The sequence below is a fragment of the Podarcis erhardii genome (genome assembly GCF_964252035.2).
Source record: "Podarcis erhardii genome assembly, chromosome: 15".
Classification (NCBI taxonomy): domain Eukaryota; kingdom Metazoa; phylum Chordata; class Lepidosauria; order Squamata; family Lacertidae; genus Podarcis; species Podarcis erhardii.
In genome coordinates this window covers 4,861,082-4,881,992 of record NC_138505.1, presented here as the reverse complement: position 1 = coordinate 4,881,992, position 20,911 = coordinate 4,861,082, and the positions used below count along the sequence as shown (strand labels likewise).

The 20,911-nt window shown below is 46.0% G+C and overlaps 1 protein-coding gene across 1 annotated transcript; it reads left to right on the top strand.

Moving 5' to 3' along the window:
* Positions 1-6,479: 6,479 nt before the first annotated feature.
* Positions 6,480-19,021, top strand: ECM1 (extracellular matrix protein 1). Its single transcript, XM_081841112.1, has 7 exons — positions 6,480-6,692; positions 11,500-11,601; positions 12,457-12,800; positions 14,641-15,078; positions 15,597-15,817; positions 17,408-17,495; positions 17,792-19,021. The coding sequence occupies exons 1-7, from the start codon at positions 6,623-6,625 to the stop codon at positions 17,969-17,971; spliced, it is 1,443 nt and encodes a 480-aa protein (XP_081697238.1). The 5' UTR covers positions 6,480-6,622; the 3' UTR covers positions 17,972-19,021.
* Positions 19,022-20,911: the final 1,890 nt, after the last annotated feature.

Here is a 20,911-nt window from a genome sequence, read left to right as displayed (position 1 = left end):
AGTTGTGCCAGCTTCAAGAGAGCCGTGCTTGCACCACTGACATTTTTTTTAAAAAAATACCAAGGCGTTTTATCATTTGTAAAGCTGTAGAAACATCAAACAAATGTAACTGATAAGCGCTTGGCGGCTGACCTGTGTTAAAAGAAAATTGATGACAAATGAAGAGAGGAAAGGGAAGATGAAGATAAAGACTGTAATAAAAAGCAAAAAAGAGAAGAAAGGGGGAAAATCTTTAACTGGATTATCTGTGTAATCTAAAAGGGAAACCAGTGGAACTGATGTTTTGAGTCAGAAATATCAAGATTAGCCCTCTTACATCAGTGAATTCAAAAAGTTATCAGGTATTTTGGCGACAACCGTTTTGTTCTGAGGGGAAAGTTATTCTCCTGTCACAACAATCAAAGAGCTTCTTTCACACAACCAGTGTGCGACTTCTCAACATGGCTTGCCTCAGACTGGAAAAGTTTATTAGATTTCAGTCTTTTTCAGACAGAAAACTGGGCAGCTTACAACAGAAGCTAAAACCAAAATTTCTATTGGTTGGGTGGTAAAGGGACAGGTGTAAAGATGGGTGTAAAGAATACCTCACAAATTTTTTTGTGTGTGGCTATTTGGTGTTTTTTTATTGCATAAAACTTGTTCCCCAAACCCCAACCAAAATCTGAAGTGATTTTTTTGTTTGTTTCAAAAGGGCAACATACACAGAGGAGGTAATCTGATTCAGAAAACCAATGAGCGTGGAAAAGGTGAAAGGGGCATTGCTTGCCATGAGGTAAAGGTTAAGATGGCTGCCTCAGATAGCATAATGAAAGTCCAATGAAATGTTGGGCCATTTATATTTGAGTTATATTTTATTGCCCGTTCAAGGCAGGGCTTTTTCTATTTGGGTTTTGTGCCTCAGGTGACAAATTGTTTCAGGCCGGCACCAAATATCCACATGCGGTAATTTTAATTTATCTCTCTCTGATCTTACAAGATCAGGCAGCAGATTAAAAAAGCATAACCTTGCAAAATAATTTTTACTACTTTTGCCCTTCAAGGAGGTTTCTAACCACAATGGGAGAGAGTATTTCCCCAGACTAGTCTGTTTCCTTAGTAGTGATTTTGACAGCCTTTTAAGACATTTTCTCCTCCTAATAACCCCCACCACATCTGAGGTGGCATTTTGTGAATAGAAAGTGTGAGAAAACCCATGTAAAGAAATGATTCCCGCTAGGTTTGTGCCTCTGGGCATGTGTAGAGTGCATTGTCCTCAGCATGGAGTAACCATGGGCAATTCCCCACACCAGAAAAGTTTTTAAAAGGTTGTCATTTCCAGGCAGCTTGCTTTCATAGTGTGCGCTTGTGGGAACTCTGCTAACAGTGTAGGTTACAAAAACCGGGCATCCCCTCCACCTTTCTCCACCCGGTGCTCAAAACCTCCAACCTGAGCAATTAATCCCCTGAAAGTGTCAGTTTTAATCTCCCTTCTTCTAAAAAAGCAAGCTTATTGCCTCATTGCTGCTGTCCCACAATGCAAGCAGGGCCTAGCCTTGCAACTTTAACCACGTACGCCATGAAGATGGGGAGGGTGAGAAAACACACATTTAATACAATCTTCCTCCTTTCCCCACACAAATAAGCAGTTTTAGCAGGTGCTTTCCTAGGATCGGAAGCTGGCTTATTTCTCAACTGAGGGAAACAATGAGCTCATTCAACCTCTATCCTAGTCTTGGCGGCTTCATTTAACAGCGTTTAATGATGGCGGTTGTTTTTCTTCCTGGCTGCTTTGTTGTTTTTATTTATTTATTTGCTTTGCTTTCTTTGCCCGTTTCTTCATGCTTGCTGGCGTGCCCAAACGGGATAGCATAATAAGAACAGCAGGCTCCGTGTGTCCCCCCATCTAGTTCAGTATATTGAAAGCACATTTTCCACCACAAGGAATCCTGGGAACTAGTTTAAGGGTGCTGGGAAATATAGCTCTGTAAGGGGGGTAAACTACAATTCCCTTTTTCTTTCTTTTTTGTGTGTGGCAATTTCCTTCACTCCTGGGATGTTCACAAGCAAAGCATGATGGGAATATCCATCCCTGTTTGAAAATGCAAGGTTGTGGGGAGGACGTGGGTGAGGAAAGCTCTCAGTCTGTCAGTTAGCCTCTTTTTTATTTTAATTTCCCCTCGCCCTGAAAATTTGGATGTATAATCTCACTCTATTTCTTTCTTTTCTAATCTTCCAGTCAGGGAACACAGGGAGCTGCTATAGGCTGGATCACTCTATTGGTGCCCAAGGGACAAAGGTGGCCCTCCAGGCCTCTATGCCTGGCCCTTTGGACTCTACTGAGCTCCCTTCCCACCTCATAAGCCATGCCCCATCTCCCTAGTCCACACCCTGACCAGCCCTGCTCCACATACATGGAAATTAGCTTATTGTTCACCAACTTTTGCCTCAGGCCTCACCCACCACTAAGGTGTGGCCCCTGAAAGGTTGCCCAGATGGGAATGTGGCCCTTGGTCTGAAAACTGTTCCTCTCCCCTGATCAAACCTAGCGTAATTTCCTTTGACTGACAACAGCTACGGAGTCTCTGACAGAGAGCATCCTTCCCTGTGCTTTTAGTTGGACCTGCACAGATTGAAATGTTTATTATTATTATTATTATTATTATTATTATTATTATTATTATTATTATGGCATACAAGGCTCAAAGTCTACCACTGCGACCTGAGCCCTCTTGAATTGTGGACCTTATTAGATTTTAAGGGAAGGAGGAACCCCTATTAGGTACTGAATGATTTCCATTAGTGGCTTAAAGAAATGATTAGACCTGAAGAAAAACTCAAATTGCAAGAAGGTTACATGTAAGAATTCTGAAGTATCACCAGATTTCGAATTGGTGCATTGTTTTTCTGCCCTAGCAAAGGTGTCCTGTCTCTCAATATTGAGGGTTGTGTTTCTGGGTGCTAGACGTTGCCAGGCCAGTTCCTGTTTACTTCAAATCCCCAATTCCCCAAGTTTCTAGCCTTTGAGGTCTAACCATTTTTTTAAAGCCACTGCTCACACTGCAAAGGTGGGTTGCCTAGGGTAAAACATCCAAATGGCGCCCTCTATAGATCGAAAAAATATATAATGCATGATTTTAAAAATCCTCGGTTTTCGGACGTTATCCGTTCCAGAAGACTGCTCGACTTCTGAAATGTTCAAAAACCAAAGCATGCATTTCCGGAAGCATTTACTTACGGAAAACGCAATATGGAAGCACATTCGACTTCCGAAAAGTGTTCGAAAACCAAAGCAGTTACTTTGGGGTTTTCGGCGTTCGAAAACTGAAACGTTCGACTTCCAAGAGTTTGGAAACCGAGGTGCTGTACGACTGTATACATAATGGAACCTGTTGAATGTCTTTCAAGGGCAACCCAGATGTGATCCCTGAGGTGACCATCTCCGTTCTGTTCCAGCGTAGGGCTGGCCCTATTACCCAGATCCACAGATCTCGGCACGTAGGCGGCAGGGAGATATGCTGCCGTTCACGAGGTCTTTCACATGCTCGCCCACTAAGCAGTTGGTGCTTGTGGTGCCGCTGTGGGCGTAAAGAGATCCGTCCAGGAAGATTGAGCAAACCGTTTGGAAGGGGAGTAAAGTTTCAACAAAGTTTGAGAAACCCTTTTGAGTGCTAAATGTCCATCCAGCACCACGAGAAGCCCCAGGCAATCAGTTCCTATAAGTAGATATATCTAGCTTGGTAATGTTTACCCTGACTGGTATCAGCTCTCCTGGGTTTTACTTAGGAAATATTCCCAGCCCTAACTGTAAATGCCACTGTGGACAAAATCTGGAGACTTCTTGCATGCAAAGCAGATGTTCTATCACTTGACTTACAACCCTTCCCCAATGGAGAGGTATACAATTTGCTCTTTCATCATAATTCTGCAGCAGAGCCCTAGTTTTTGTAACAATTTTTAATATGTACACAATCAAAATAGATCATAATTCAGGGAGAAGCTGTTCACGATCCCAAGAATCCAAATGTGCCTATAATATCCAGATCATTTGTTTTGACTTCCACTAAGCCAGAGTTGGGACGCTGGTGGCGCTGTGGGTTAAACCACAGAGCCTAAGACTTGCCGATCAGAAGGTCAGCGGTTCGAATCCCCATGACGGAGTGAGCTCCCGTTGCTCGGTCCCTGCTCCTGGCAACCTAGCAGTTTGAAAGCACGTCAAAGTGCAAGTAGATAAATAGGTACCGCTCCAGCGGGAAGGTAAACAGCGTTTCCGTGCACTGCTCTGGTTCACCAGAAGCGGCTTAGTCATGCTGGCCACAGGACCCAGAAGCTGTATGCCGGCTCCCTCGGCCAATAAAGCGAGATGAGCACCACAACCCCAGAGTCGGCCACGACTGGACCTAATGGTCAGGGGTCCCTTTACCTTTACCTCAAGCCAGAGTACTGACCATAATAAACCTAGCACTGCCTCCTATTCTGGTTAGTGGGATTTTGCCACTCATTGCCACAATTTTACAAGCGTAACTTCTTCACAGCCTTGAGGGTGAGAAACTTTTTCACTTGGTGATGGTGGTAAATGAGAGAGCTGATTCTGGGCCTCAGATTCTTAGAAATGCAGAATTTGCAGCTAAACTTACAAATGCAGAATATACACCTTCCTCTGTCCAAGGGATTTGTTATGCTAAAGAATCATCATCATTTTTAATTTACACTTGTCTTTTGGCCATTTCCTCTATTAAAAGTAGAATAAAATTGATGTGAGATTTGCGTTTCTTGTACCATTCAGACAACACATGAGCTGTGAGTTCCAAGCCGCTATGGACACAAGTAAAAAACCAAAACAAACGAAACAAAAACTGATGCCCCCAAACATGATGATTTTATGTGTAGCGCACACACACACACACACAGAGAGAGAGAGAGAGAGAGAGCTTTCTGCCACCATTTGTTCCAATTGCAAATACAGAGAAGAATCAGGAGTTGTGTTTTCTCACACTTGCTTCTATAACAGATCCCCTTCTAGCAAGCCTGCGCAGGCCTTATCTCCCTTAAAATATACCATTTGATGTTGCCAGGGGCTTGTTTTCTAGTTACAGCAGCAGCAGCTACTGTTTCTGTTGGGACTAAATTTCAGGCATGCTAGAAATGGAACAACAGCCATAACCCCAGGTCACCAGTGTTTTGCTGAGTCTGGCTTCTTTTTCTGCAAAGCAGTGTTGACATTTTGCTATCAACAGACCAGACACTTTCTTCTTCTTCTTCTTTGCAAAGTTTGATCCGAAGGAGAGCTCAACTTGGAAAAAAAATACATCAGCCAAGGCAAGCACATTCAGCGGTGGCCAGCAGGACCTCAGAGAGATGAGGTGACTTCTTTGGAAAACTGTAACTCACAACTGGATCTGTCAGCATTGGGATCTTAAGTAAAAAAATATTTTTGAAGGTCAGAAAGGGGGCAACAATGTTGTGATGTATCACAGCCCTTCCCCTAAAACTAAGATTCTAGTCCTTGTGGTTCTGAGTTAAACAGGACAACAGGAGACTACTTTATTGTCTCTAAACTGACTGGTAGCAGCTCTTTGGGATTTCAAATGAGGGGGTCTGTCCCTGCAGTACAGTGGTACCTCGGGTTACAGACACTTCAGGTTACAGATGCTTCAGGTTACAGACTCCGCTAACCCAGAAATAGTACCTCGGGTTAAGAACTTTGCTTCAGGATGAGAACATAAATGGGGTGGCGGCAGCAGTAGGCCCCATTAGCTAAAATGGTACCTCAGGTTAAGAACAGTTTCGGGTTAAGAACAAACCTCCAGAATGAATTAAGTTCTTAACCTGACGTACCACTGTACCGGGAAATTCAAGGGATTGAGCCTGGGTTGTTCTGCATGCAAAGCAGATGCTCCACCTCTGCACTACGGGCTGTCCCCAACTGCATGTTCTTTTATTCAGAAGCACCGCCTGATTTTGTAGGGAGTGGAGATGGGAGTTGGGAAGAGACATTATTTACTTATTTTGAGTCTTTCTTCTGCACCACCAGGTGGGCCTCTGCAAGAAAGAGATCAGCTGCAACATGATGAAATGATAAAACAGCAACCGGTTTGCTTGTGGGTTTTTTTTGGTGTGTTTTTTTTTTAAAACCCTAAAGTCAAACACATTCTTTAAACAGATTTGCATTAGGGTGTATTCATCACCTCCCCCAACTCCTTTGTACTGTATTATGAAATGGTCTGGTGATAATTTCATAATAGGCGGTGAATGTTCTCCCTTCCTCTTTTATTTATCTGTTAGCAGTTGCTTTGAAACCTGATCCTTAATAAGGAATCATGGTTGGGCTTGAGGTTGGGGAGGGGGCAGAGAGAGGAGGAGGAGGAGGAGGAAAATGCCTCTGTTTTTCTTTCCTCCTGCACCACCCCCTCCAGTTGTGGTTTTGGTGGTAGTGGGTTGCTGGCTCATGAGCACCCAGGGCGTGTCTCCCTACGTCAGCCAATGACTCAGTTTTCGCCTGCCAGTCTCCAGCCTTATAAAAGAGCACAGCAGCAGCCAGCAAACCGGCAGCAACAGCAGCTCAGGCAAGAAGAAGGAGCAGAGAGGAACCACCTGGAGTCACAACCCCTGAGAGAAGCAAGACTCCACCTGACTCGGGACGGCTATGAAGATGCTGGTCCTTTTCCTGGCCTCTTGGCTAGTCCTGGCGCAATCCGCCACTCTTGCGCCCGAAGGTAAGCCTACTCGAGAACCCATCACTAACTATGACAAGTTGGGACCTTGCTTGCTTACTTGTTTCCTGACCTCCCTTTCCCTGTTGCAAACTAGGGCAGATGTGTGCAGGGCAAGGTGACAGCTGCGGAGCGAGATCTGCAAGCTGGCATGGCGGCAGTGAGCTTCAGGTTGGCACTTTCCTCGCGCCCTCCGTGCTGCCTGTTAGCCGGGAACAACCGGTGCATTAGACTGCAAGCGCACCATACCTTTAAAGCACATTTATTCCTCTATAAATGGGAAATGTAGTTTGCCCCCATACAGGCCCACAATTCCAAGCACCCTTGAGAAACTACAGTTTCCAGGAGTTGTGGGTAGGGAGAGCCATGTGCTTTAAATGTATGGCATGTACACAGCCTTATGTGTGTTAGTGCCACGCTCCTATAAAGCGGGGGGTGGACATTTTTAATTTCTGGATCCTTCCCTGCTTGTGCAAGTCTTCTCTGAAACTGCCTATTCTCCCCCCCCCTTCCAGCTGTTTCAGAGAGAGTACCTTATTGTCACTGCAGGGAAAAACCGCTGGCTGCATAGGCACCACACATTTCAGGCACACCCCCACCCCGAGATAACTGTAGTTTGTTTAGGGTTCTGGGGTTTGTAGCTTTGTGAGTTGGCAAACTACACTTCGCGGGATTATTCGTGGTTTGTGTGCTTTAAATGTAGGGTGTATGAATACACAGGCAAGAGAACTTTCAGCATACTGTACACACACACACACACACACACACACACACACACACACACCAGCCCCTGTTATCTCCTTCAGACTCCCTGAACTTTGTTGAGATGTAAATCAAAGATTAAGCCATTCTGAGGCCTGCAATCTACCTCAGTTTTCTCAAAGGTTTGGGTCTCCCTACCTTTTGAAATTTCAAGACAGCTCTCATTTTATTCTCTGAGCACAGATCCAGAAGCTATTCACAGCCTCTACTTTATCTTTTTATGTTTATTTGTGTCGCTGGGTGCTCCCAAATCAATCAACATTGTTGCTCTCTTTCCTTAATCGTGTTTCAGAACTGCTGTTGTCTTAGTGGCTCAGGCTGCATAAGGCTTCAAAACAACACATCTTGTGACTGGGATCCAAAAACCAATTATTTACACACTTGCTGACCCTCTTAAGTATTTGACAATTTTTTCAAGGCCTCCGGGCAAAAAACCCCAAACACTCTAGGCATTGTGAAATCTAGCACAACTGGGTGATAAATCATGATTTTCAGTAGCTTTAACTGGAAAAAAAATGTGACACTGGCTTTGGATCTGAAAAATCTCCTGATTAACCTTGTGAAATCTGTCGTCTTGTTTGGTGTTGGTTTTTTCCAGCCAAATCGTGTTGCAATGTTTTAAAATTTAAACGATTCCTTCCCTCTGCAAAAAAAAAAAGAGGGGGAAAAGAAGAAGTAGTATCAGATAAAAGAACAACTCTAGATTGAAGGGACACATACCATAACATAATAGATTGTAAAGAATAGTACTGTACTGCTGTGTCCAAGATGCTGTGTGTATCTTGAGTTACAGAGAAAATACAGCCCTCCCAAAATGCATGTGTGTGTACCAACCAAAAATTTAAAACCCAGAACCCAAAACAGTGCCTCACAATAACCCTTTCTAATAGGCCACTACAGATGTTCCCATTTTACATATGAGGAAAACTGAGGCTGAGGCATTGGATAATTTGTCCCATGGCAGAGCCAAGCCCTGAGATCCAGGCCTCTGAGGTCTCCAAGCTTAGTTCTCTGCCTAGTGGAGCGCAGTGGCTCTGATTTTCCACCATGCACTCCATGTTCCCCCGAACCTCAAAGTAAACAAAGGGAGTGCAGAAGCTGGTCGTTCGTTTTGGAAGGTCTGTTGTTTCTTGGTGATTGCTTGGAGGACAAGCTGGCTTGCGGGGAAGGAAGGAAGTGAAGTTTCTGCTATTTATCACCTGGGATGTTTGAAAGCATCGGTGTGGCCAGGCCAATTGCACAGCATAAACAATTGGCTACAGAGACCTTTTCAACAGTAGCATCCTTGGGAGCAGCGCAGGTCTATCATGGCCTACTGGGGGATTTGCAGTAGTTCAGCAAGAGCTCCTGATCCGCAACAAGAATGACCCAAACACCAACACCCCCTATTAGATGCTGAAAAAGAACGCTCTGTGGTAGGGTGACCAGAAGTAGAATTTTGAAAGGAAGGACTTCTTATCTTGATTCCAGTACTGACCATCTGGTCTCAGTACATGCCCAGAGACATATGTCCACCAGGCTCAGTCTCTATTGTGCACCTGTCTCTTGTTGTTGAACTTCGGGGTTTTTTAGTTAAAACAAAAAAAAAAGCACACAAAAAACCCCACACACCACAAAGTAGATCCCACAAACCTAAAGTCCATACCAAACCTAGAACCCCCTCCCTTGATGTGAGGGATTTTGGCTGTGCAAACTGTACAAAAGCGCTGCGCTGGCTGTGAGAATGAACTGTTACTTGTTTTGAAAAGGGGTGTACGTGTTAAGAATGCACATGTCAGGTGTAGCCCAAGACCTTGTGGTGGGTGGCTTCCTCTAGATCTCATTCCCTCGGCATGCATGATACAATATTTGCCTTCCCTAAGCAGGGAGTGGATTCTGAGGCCATTATTTGCAGAGAACTTAAAGCAGCTCTTGATGCCAGAGGACTTTTCCCTGCCACAATGGCAACCTCACCCTGCAAGACCAGAAGAATAAGCTGGCTTTTCTCGTTCTGTTCGTAAACCAACTAGACTCGTCATACATGCATTTAAAGTACATCACTCCCCACAAAGAATCCTGGGAACTGTAGTTTGTTAAGGGTGCTGGGAATTATAGTTCTGTGTTGAGGTAAACTACAGTTTCCAGGATTCTTTGGGGGGGGGAGTATGCTTAAAATGTATGGTGTGTATGCAGCAATCTTCTTCCTTCCTTCCTGGTTGCTATTGACACCCTACACAATGTGATACTGTGTTTATGGAAGACAATCTTACTTGACTCCGAGTGATCGCCAAAGAAGAAGATTACATGGGAGGACACACATTTGCCAGAGACTTGCAATGAAATGTTGAATGTGGTGATGTCATATAGCACATATAGGTGATCACATAGATCAGGGGTAGAGAAGCATCTGTGTGGCCTGCCAGATGTGGAACTGAAGAACTCAACAGGGGCCATTTCTCTCTCTCTCCGCCCCCCCAATTGCTGCACCTGTAGAATCTCTGCCTGCCCAGCACCTGTTTTTGAAGCTGCAGGAGCTATGCTGCAAAAGAACGGGTAGAAACCTTCACAGGAAGTCAAGGACAAAATATGTACAAGACAGATAAGGTAGTCAGGCTGAGTCTGCCCAGGAAACTGGCCCCACGGAGCGAGCCAGACTTCCATCATTGCCGCAAGTGTTAATTAGCGTGTGGCAGAGTGTATTGACTTCCTCTTCTTTTGGAATTGATTGTGCTTACTCATCCATGAGAACTGCGCTTGTACTTGACAAGAGGAAGTTGATTAACCAGGCTGATTAACTGTAGCAAGAAATATTTGGTTCCGGCAGCACATGGCTGGCCTTCCCGCCCATAAAAGCAGTTTTGCTGGAGCTGGCAACGTGTGCTAAATCATTTTTGTATTCTGATTTCCAAATCTACTTAAAAAAAAAAATCTATCCGACACAATGAGGCCCCTGGGCAAAACAATTTAAAATATTGGGGTTGTGTGTTCAGTGTTAATCCTACTCGGAGTAGACCCATTAGAAATTGAATGGGCATGACGTGAGCTAAGCCCACCATTCTCAATTGGTCTACTTTGACTAGAACCTGGTTTGATACCACCCATAGGTCAGTATCCTCCACTGCTCACACGGAAATTCGGGGCCAACACCTCCTTGCCGCTGTCTACCTGCCACTAGAGGCAGCCACGTCTAATAGTAGGACCGGCCTCAATCAAAGTCCCCCTTCTATTTGAGCTCTGCCCCAACCAAATCTGGGCAGAGTGGCCACATGACTTAAGTCAAATATTAAGGAAGTCACATTCTTGTGCTATGGTTGCTTGTTTTAATTAGGCCTTGATGCCCTGGGGGCCAAGTCCTGACTTCTCCTAGTACAGGGTACAATTATTTTTTTGGTATTTGTGCAACTTCCTGATCAACACACCACTTCCACTCTGGAGTTGCGGTTCAGCGTACCTGCTACTGAGCCATGGCACTCCCCCTTTAAAATAAAGTAAGGCTCCAGTCCTCATGGTTCTGAAAAAAGATAGGAAGGAAAAAAGATAGGAAGCTGTCTATGCCGAGTCAGAACATTGGTCCCTCTAGCTCAGTATTGTTTACAAATGCCCGACAGAGGCTTTCCAGTGTTTCAGGCAGGGGGAATTCCCAGCCCTACCTAGAGATGTCAGGAATTGAGCTTGGGAACTTCTGCATGCCAAGCAGGTGCTCTGTCCCATAGCTATTGCTTTTTGCCAAACTTTCTTTTGTCCTTGCAAACCAAGACTATATGCTCTTGAGAAGTCCCAAATTAAATAAGGGGGGAAATTTGTGATGCTGGATCTAGTTTGACTTTGCTGATATAGGTCCTGGCAACTCCATGATTGTTAGATGGAAGCATGTTTTCAACTGAAACTGTTTTTTTTTTTTTTTAGAATGTTCTGTTTTACAACGTTTTTTTTGCTTTGTTTTTAAATTGTGTGTCTGTTTGCCGCCCTGGAATCCTTAGAGATGAAAGGCAGGGGTATCAATTCAGTAAAAAATGTTGTTGTTGCTTAAAAACATCTTCTAATCCCTCCTCCCCAATTCTCTCTTTAGTTATTGAACTTGGGAAGCCAATTCTCCAAGAGGAAATCCCTCCGGCCGAGATCCCACGGGACGTTCTGCTTCAGAGGACACTAGATAATGATGAACTGGAAGGTGAGGGTTCAAGGTTTTCCATTCTAATTACAATCCATGCTGGGGATTGGGGCCAGTTTCTCCAGGAAAAGGTTATTCAGAAAACCTTGGGCTGTGCAAGAAGAGAGAATTGTACAGGGACAGATTGATGTATTTGTTTTGAATAGGTAATACCAACCTGGGGTAACTCAGTCAGTACAGCATGTGACTCCTAATTTCAGGGTTTGAGCCTTGTGATTCCTTCCAACTCTAAGGTAAAGGTAAAGGGACCCCTGACTATTAGGTCCAGTTGTGACCGACTCTGGGGTTGTGGCACTCATCTCGCTTTATTGGCTAAGGGAGCCAGTGTACAGCTTCCGAGTCATGTGGCCAGCATGACTAAGCCACTTCTGGCGAACCAGAGCAGCACATGGAAGTGCCGTTTACCTTCCCACCCGAGCGGTACCTATTTATCTACTTGCACTTTGACGTGCTTTCGAACTGCTAGGTTGGCAGGAGCAGGGACCGAGCAACGGGAGCTTACCCTGTCGCGGGGATTTGAACCGCCGACCTTCTGATCGGCAAGTCCTAGGCTCTGTGGTTTAACCCACAGCACCAGTCTGAAGGGAAATGTATCACCACACAGCGACCCAAATAACGACTGCTGATGTCTCGGAAATTCTCAAACACCTGCATTTATCTTTACATGGCACCTGATAATGAAATCTCCCATAGAGTAAGAAAGAACGTTCATAGACTTATACTTCCCCTGCCTCCAAGATAATAAAAGAAAAAATTAGAAATATTTAAAGCTTTAGTTTCAAAACGGGCACTTCCCAGCTAATGCATGTGAGGTGTGAGTGCACCTTGTTTGATTTCCATCCCTCTCTTCCCCAGAGTTTGATCTCCCGCTGCTAGTCAATGGAGAGCCCCAGACACGGTTATCCTCTCCCCTCAGCCCAAGGGGCAGGAGGCCCAGCTGCAGCAGTGCCTTTGGGTGCACCCGGCTCCCCCCTCGCTACAGACTGGACGAATTCCCACCTGCCCAACCTAACATCAGTAATATTGACAACATCTGCAATGAAGGGAGGAGCAAGCTCTACTACGGGCCCTGGAATGTGCCCCAGACGGGTTTCAGTCACCTCAGCCGCCAGGGAGATGCCCTCAACAACATGGAGTCCGGGGTTGGCCAGTGCTGCAAGCTTCCTGACAGCGAGAAGCTCCCTTGCTGTCAGAGTGTGGTGAGTTGCTAGCGTTGTTGTTCCTGGTCTGACAAAAATGACATTGCTGTGATAACGGGCGCACTTTTCTTAGGTACATTACAGGGCAGGAGCTGCAACTCCTAAGACACATTGTGTTCCTAGCCGCTCTTTGGAAAACTGGTTTTGAGCTTGAATTCTTTCCACCATTTATTTATATTTTTGGGAAAGTCTAAAAAACCTTTCTTCTACGCTTTGTCGGTGTTGAAATCACCCTATTGAGAATTTTGGTGAAAACGTTTAAAAAGGGACTGTTGGTTCGGTCCCAGTCTCTGAAGGCCGACAGTTCTCAGCCCAGATCTGTAAATCTTACGTGTCTATCAGGGCTGGAAAACACCTGTAGCCCTCCAGTTGTTGCCTGAATCCAGCTCCCACCATAATCCAGCCATGCTGAATAAGGGCTGATTGGAGTTGCAGTCCGACATCTGATCTACCATTGTTGCTGTTGGTCTGACAAATATGGCAACTGCTGTAATATGGGGGCCTTGTGGGGGCAGTGGCTGCTGCTCTTAGGCATATTTTTGTTGTTGTTTAGTCGTCTAGCCATGTCCGACTCTTTATCTCTCCTTGGAAAGACTGGTTTTGAGCTTGAATTCTTTCCACCGTTTTTTTAAAAAGGCAGGAGGAGTCTTGCATGCATGGATTTTGTGGGTGCTGAACATGCCCTACGGAGCATTTTGGTGGGAACCTTTTAAAAAAGGGATAGTTGGCTCAATCCCAGTCTCATTCTCACCCCAAATTTGTTAATCTTATGATCTTATCAGGGTTGGGATTGTCTGTGGCCAAGACATTGTATTTCCTCATGCAGTAAGAGGAACTCAGAGAGGTATTCTATTCTGTAAAAGGTGACTTCTACACAACTGAGATCGGATGAGATTCTGGGCACTTTGTCTGGGCTGTGTGTATGTAGTATAGCATACCCCTCGGTGGTGGTTGTGACATGCTCAGATACTGCACTGGTTTTGAAGGCCAACAATGCCTTTGTATGACGCATCCTCAGCTTTTCAATGGTTGCAGCATAAAACCGAGCCTCTGTGGGACTCTAGTGGGACTCCTTTCAAAGGGCTTTTGGGCTCCACACAACTTTGCACAGATTTGGTCTCTCAAGGTTAGCTTTTGAAGCTGCTTCTCCTCTCCCTCCAGATCTGTTGGTAGGGCATGCTGTGGTTGAGGCAAAGTCACTCTTTATACCATGGGTCGGCAAACTAAGGCCCGTGGGCCAGATCAGGCCCAATTGCCTTCTGGATCCAGCCTGTGGACGGTCTGGGGATCGCCACGTGGATCACCAATGCGCGTGTTCTTTCCCTCTCCTTCCCTCTCCCTCACATGGCGGCAGTGGCGATGCCTCCTCCCTCCCTCCTCCTGGCTTCTCCCTGCCCTGCCTAGAGGAGGGAGGGGGCTGGGCTTTGTTGGTGCCAGCAGCAGCCACGCTCAAGTGGCTGCCATTTTAAGCAGCCCCTCTCCGGAGCCCTTTCGCGCGCCGCTCATAGTCCCTCTGCCGCCACCAGCCCCTGCCGCTCTCAAGACACAGGTAAGCAGCCACCGGGGCTCGTGGGGCTCTTGCATCATCCCCCCCCCCAATATAGTCCGGCTCCCCACAAGGTCTGAGGTACAGTGGACTGGCCCCCTGCTGAAAGTTTTCTGACCCCTGCTTTACACAGCCAGTATTTGTCCTCTTCTCAGTCTGGTGCTGCCTTGCACATCCCAGGACAGACAGAGAGACATGTGGTATCAAAAGCAGACTCTTGAGTTTGGGCCCAGACTATAAAAACTCTGGTTCGCCATCTGATTGACCCGTTCATCTCTCCCCACCCTGCTCCAGTGGTCAGATGTTCTGGAGCAGTTCTGCGACGCGGAATTCTCGACAAAGACCAAGCCTTACCACTGCTGCATGCTGGAAGGTGCCAGCCGGGATCGCTGCTTTGACGAGGATTCCCTCTTCCCGAATTATGACTTCAAGAGCTCTGATGGTCAAGGTCCATCACAGCCGGTCGCCTGCAGCAATCCTTCCCAGTGCAAACCCTCAGAGCAGGTCAACCCACTGAAGCTTCTAGAGGTCACCTTTCCTCCTGGAGAGCCCACCAGCGCCAACATCAAAAATATTTGCAAGCTGCGTAAATTCCGGCCCACCTACCTGGCCAGCATCTTTCCAAAGTCACATTTTGGCTGGTTGGTGCGCCGAGCCCAGGCTGTGAACCGCTTGGAAAATGAGTTTAAGAAATGTTGCCGAAAGGAGGATGCCGTCTGTGCCCGCAAAGGGGTGAGTGAGTGAGTCAGGAGGGACTCCTGGAATCTCCTGCTTGGGTCTTTTCCCAGCATCCCTTTCTCTCCCAGCATTCCATGCTTTATGGTCTGTTTCGAACACAAGCTGCCTCTCCCATGCAGCCAAAGTATCTGAGCAGTTCACAATGAAGGATTTGTCCTTGATTTGGGGATAACACCCAGTGTGGCATTTTGGAATTTTGCAGCCCAGCAGGCTAACCATTGGGAAGTTTGTCGCTTCTTCCAACCAAGGAACAGATGCGTAAATTGTGCATATAATGGTCTATATTAGCAAATGCAAAAATGCTTTGTATTGGGGAAATTGCAAACACATACATAGCATACAAAAATGTACATATTAGGAAGAAACTGAAAAGAAAGTGCTGGCGAATTTTCATGAGAACTGAACTTAAGACTAGTAGACCGCAAGGAGCTGCAAGAAACGGATGGGTTTTCATTCACCTCTAGAGGGTGTCACTCCCTCATGACCTCCCCCTGTTTTGCTTTCCTTTCCAGTGGGAAAAGGTTCTGACCCAGTACTGCAAACAGGAGTTATCTGTGAAGACCAGGCCACACTTCTGCTGTAAAGTCCCTGCAGGGGAGGCCCGTTTTGGTTGCTTTGCCAATTTGGCTCCATACCCAGCCTACGACCAGGAAATTCAACAGGTCAACCTCGGTCAGGTCACCCCAGACCTCCTGGACTCGCTCTGTGGCCAATTCACGCTTCTCACCAAGCAGTAAGTATGGTTATTTATTCCGTTTCAGTTACTTACCTGCCCTTCCCCTTCAGGTCCCCGGTCGAGCTACAGCAATTTAAAGTTCAGTATCACAAACAGTTTCCAACAAGTGGCAGCCACAGGAAAAGGGTGGCTCTTGTAAAGATATATACAGTGGTACCTCAGGTTACATACGCTTCAGGTTACAGACTCCACTAACCCAGAAATAGTGCTTCAGGTTAAGAACTTTGCTTCAGGACGAGAACAGGAATCGGGCTCCGGAGGCGCGGCAGCAGCAGGAAGCCCCATTAGCTAAAGTGGTGCTTCAGGTTAAGAACAGTTTCAGGTTAAGTACGGACCTCCGGAACGAATTAAGTACTTAACCTGGGGTACCACTGTATCAGGTATCAAAGACCAGGTTTGAAAGGTGCATCTTCTTCCAGTACATGGCAGAAACTGCATAATGTTGGTGCTGGACGCAGCTCTGTGGGGAGGGAATTCCTTGACTTAGGGGCTGTCACACAGAACTCCCCAACTTCTGAGGGCAGTGGAATATCAAGAGGGTTTCAGGTTTCTGCTGGGCTGTCAGGAATTAGATTGCAGGGGTGGTTGGAGAAGTTTGGTTTTCCGATTTGTGCCATGCACTTCTCCAGCTAAAAAAAGTGTGTTTAAGAATTCCTATACTGGAGGCGGGTGGGGTGGGAGTGTGAAAAGGGCATCTGTCAGTAGCAAGTGGTATAAAGACGCAATGACTGTTATTCCAACTGGGCAGAATATAGATTGCGGAGATTGCAGCCACCTCTGGTATCAACCATTTGCTTGCAGGCAGCAAACAAGCCTTCTGTGTATCTTTAAAAAAGTTAAACTGTGCTGTTCAGAAATAATTAATTTAAGGAAGGCTGGATAATTAATTCAGACCTAGGGTTGTTGCTCCCCCTTGTGGCTGAAACCCAAAGTGATTTCTCTCTTCTCCTCCCCCTTACCCAAACCATTCTCAGTCTACAGTTCAAGATCCTCTTCCTCCTCCAGTCTATGTAGTCTTATTAGCTGAAGACAGGAAGGAATGGGAGAGAAATTCACTCCTGTTTGCTTTTTCAAATAAGCCCAATTTGCACTTCCAGGAATGATATGTGAATTGAACCACCGACAAGATTCGTGCTTCTTCAAATTTTGCAATGTGTAGAAAATTGCAAATATTTTGTTGACGTATGCTAATAAAATCCCATATTTTAGTGAATGTAACATACAGGTGTGCATTATACTAGAGGAAATTGCTTTGCAAAGATGTGCATGTTAGGACAAATTCACACTGAAATTCTGATGAACATTCGTGAGGACATTAAAGGAAAAAATATTTGCAAGCTGAAGTGGAAACATGGTGAACTGAATGAGGGAAACTGAAATTTGATAGAGTTGCCAGTCTCTAAATACAGATAATAGAAAATTTCGAGGAAGAAAGAAGAGAATTTGCCATCTGAAATGGTTGACGTGTCGATCAAGACTTATGTCTGGCATAAATATTTAACTGTCCTTGCTGAATTGCAGGGTATTTTCCATTAGTATATTTTTATAACCACAACCCCCCCCCAACTTTTTCACATTGTTCTCCAGGAAAAACATCCCTGCTTTGGTCCAGAACATCACAGAACCCTGTTGCAAGTTGCAGGGCAGTGAGAGGACACAGTGTGCTGAGGATGTGGTGAGTAATCGGTTGGAGGAAGCAGTTATTCATCTGTAAAGAACAAGGCAAGGGTTGGAGGGGGGGGTTGTTGGCAAGGATCTTGATTTAGGAGCAGCCTAGTATGAGCTGAGCACGAGGGGTTCCGCTTTTAACTTGTGTTTCACCCCTCCCTCCTCTGCCTATAAACGAGGGATGGAGACCTGTGACCCTCCAGGTGGTGGTGGGTGGCAATGATGTCCCACCGTTTCAGAAAAGAGAGTAACACTGACATCCTTGATCCTTTAACTTTATGTGGTTATTTCTTCTCCCTGCAGAAATCCCAGTTCATTGTGGCACTCTGCAGCTCCCAGAAGAAAACGTGGAAAGACCCCAAGAAATGTTGTTCCCAGTTGGAGGGCGAGGCCCGGAGCAACTGCTTCAACGCCAACTACCTGAACAACGTGTCTCTCGCCAGCTCCGTGCAGATCACCCGCCCAACGGTGCCGTCCGTGTGAATCAGAAACAGACTCGCCCCCTACTGCTGAAATGCGCCTCTTCCCTTCCTCTGTCCTCTCCTCTCTCTGGCTGGTTCCAGTTCCATGCTTCCGGGAAGTGGGTTAGCTTCTTCCCTGACCTATAGACTATCAACTATCTAAGACGTTGCTCCCTCCCCAAGACAAAGCAGAGTGGGGGGTGGGGAGCGAAAAGCAATCTGCACACACTGACCTCTCACTAAGGGGGCCTCTGGAAGCCCTCACTGGTACGCACTTTAAATTCTAGGCAGTCGCGACCCAAGAAAAACATCTCAGTCCTTTTTTTAAAAGAAAAAGTTCTGTCTGATTTTTGTCTTCCGTCACCAAAGTGCTAAAAGGCGTTTTGATTCAAAAGGGGAGTTTGGGAGAAAGCAAAGAGAGGATTTCTCTTGCTAGGGAGTTGCCTCCTCCTCTCCCCCCCCCACCACATTGGCCAACTGGCAAAGTTTAATCCATTCCCTTCAAACCAGACACCTCCAGATCTTCATGAGATATCTGGAAGGTCTTTGTCGCCATCGTTATTTGGAGCTTTGCCTTCTGTTCCCAAAAGTCTGCTTTTGGATTTGTGCAAAACTTAAGTTGATCAGGATGGTCTCCAGTTAGGTAGATGGGTGCCAGTGCTTTGGGTTTTTTAGTGAAGAAAGTAGAGCAGGAGCACAGAGCCTGAAGGACTGGAGAAGGGGAACTTCTATTTCTGAGTAGCTTTTCTGCTGATCTTAGGCAGGTACAGCCCTACCAACAAGGCTCTAGCAATCAGGAATGATGGTGGGGACGGTGGATAAAATAACAAGGGAAGGGTTGGTGTGGTGTAATGGTTATTGAAACATGCCCAGAAAACACACTAGCCCAGAAGGAAACACTGTACAGGGGAGTTTGTGGGTTACTCTGCCAAGTCACACCATTGCATCTCGATCTTTGTTTCCCAGCTGTAACTGAGCTCACAGAACATGTTTTCATATCGTAGTGAAGTGCTTTGTATGGATGGATATCTGCCCAAGGCAAAGGGCTCTAATAAACCACTTTTTAGATGAATCCTTTCCTTTATCTGACTTCTTTATTTTACTTATATATTTGGGGAAATGGGGGGGGGGGGAGTCGGAATGGTCTACCAGCTCTGTTCCTGGTCATAGAATCATAGAATCATAGAGTTGGAAGAGACCACAAGGGCCATCGAGTCCAACCCCCTGCCAAGCAGGAAACACCATCAGAGCACTCCTGACATATGGTTGTCAAGCCTCTGCTTAAAGACCTCCAAAGAAGGAGACTCCACCACACTCCTTGGCAGCGAGTTCCACTGTCGAACAGCTCTTACTGTCAGGAAGTTCTTCCTAATGTTTAGGTGGAATCTTCTTTCTTGTAGTTTGGAACCATTGCTCCGTGTCATCTAAATAAAACTACAAAACAAAACAACAACAAAGCAAAACAAAAGAGAGAGAAATTAGAATACATTACAAGGCCCTCTCTCAAAAGTAGATTTTAATTCTTGTCTCACACAGAAGGTGTGTGACACCCTCCCATCTCTTACCTGGGAGCTTCCTTTTATCCTCCCAGCCTGGGAGATCTTCAGAGCAGACCCAATTAAGTTAGTAGACCTAACTACTCTGGATCTCCTCTGAGCAGAACTTTGTGGAGACAAGCCATTGACCCTACACCTTGGTGGTGGTCATGGGAGGATAGGCGTGTGTGTATTTGTATACAGGCAGGGATATGTAAGGGTTCAGGCAGTTCTTAAGGTAACGTGGCTTAAGGGAAATCCGATGCCCAGCCCTGCCTGTGCACTGCACCTTTCAAGCACTTCAGGGTCTCGGTGCTGCAGATGTCGACTGTCATGGTGGAGAGCTGCTTTTCCTTCAGCTCTATCTGGTCCTCGGAACGCTTGTAGCAGAGCAGCTCATCAACCAGGGACTGCGGCTGGACGGGGAGGGAGAGAAAATGAGAGAGATGTGGATTCCGTCAAGACACAAAAATGGAAGCAAACTGATTTATGAAGCTGAAAGTACTTTGTGGTGAGGCAGGCAGGGAGAGAAGAATGCAGTGCAAATGCTTCCAATTCTTGGTGGCGGGGGGGGGGGGAGTCCGACTTGTGTACAGAAAGATGGGAAACCGTTGCAGGTGTGGGGCACGCAAGACATTTTTCTAGGGTAGCTTCTGTGCCCCTCTCCCCACCAACACCCAATTTCCCTGACCTCCCTCTCATGTACAGTGCTGATCTCTGACCTCTTGACTGCCATCTCGACCACCAGGACATCACACTGTGTGGCAGTGGGCAAAAGGTGACCGTTAAATACACACCCAGCAACAAGAACACACAGGCCCCGGATATGCCCAGGATTCAGCATCTCTCTTCCGGTTGACCAAGCTGCTAACAAGGCTCCAGGATCTAGACTTTGGCCCTGCAGCTTGCAGCATAGTCTTGCCCTGCTATTCTGGCACATGCACCCCAAAACAAATTGCCTTTGTAATACGATTTCCAAATCTGTCCCTTCTAATCTTTTTTAAATATGTGGATATGTCAAAATACATCCAAACACATGACCGGTTAGTGTGTGAGAGAGAGAATGAATGAATGAGCAAGACATGCTAGATTTTATGTTTTCAAATAGAGGGGACTGGCCATATTTGTGCTGCTTCCAAAACAGCACTTCTTCGTGGCTTCTAAAACTACAGAATACCCTCTCACTGAGGTAGTTAGAATCATAGAATCATAGAGTTGGAAGAGACCACAAGGGCCATCGAGTCCAACCTCCTGCCAAGCAGGAAACACCATCAGAGCACTCCTGACATATGGTTGTCAAGCCTCTGCTTAAAGACCTCCAAAGAAGGAGACTCCACCACACTCCTTGGCAGCAAATGCCACTGTCGAACAGCTCTTACTGTCAGGAAGTTCTTCCTAATGTTTAGGTGGAATCTTCTTTCTTGTAG

Bases quoted from the DNA above. Each gene is read 5' to 3' on its own strand.
- ECM1 (XM_081841112.1), top strand. From the start codon at position 6,623: ATGAAGATGCTGGTCCTTTTCCTGGCCTCTTGGCTAGTCCTGGCGCAA. The intron at 11,602-12,456 runs GTGAGGGTTCAA...TCTCTTCCCCAG, and splicing joins AGATAATGATGAACTGGAAG to AGTTTGATCTCCCGCTGCTA. The intron at 15,079-15,596 runs GTGAGTGAGTGA...TTTCCTTTCCAG, and splicing joins CCGTCTGTGCCCGCAAAGGG to TGGGAAAAGGTTCTGACCCA.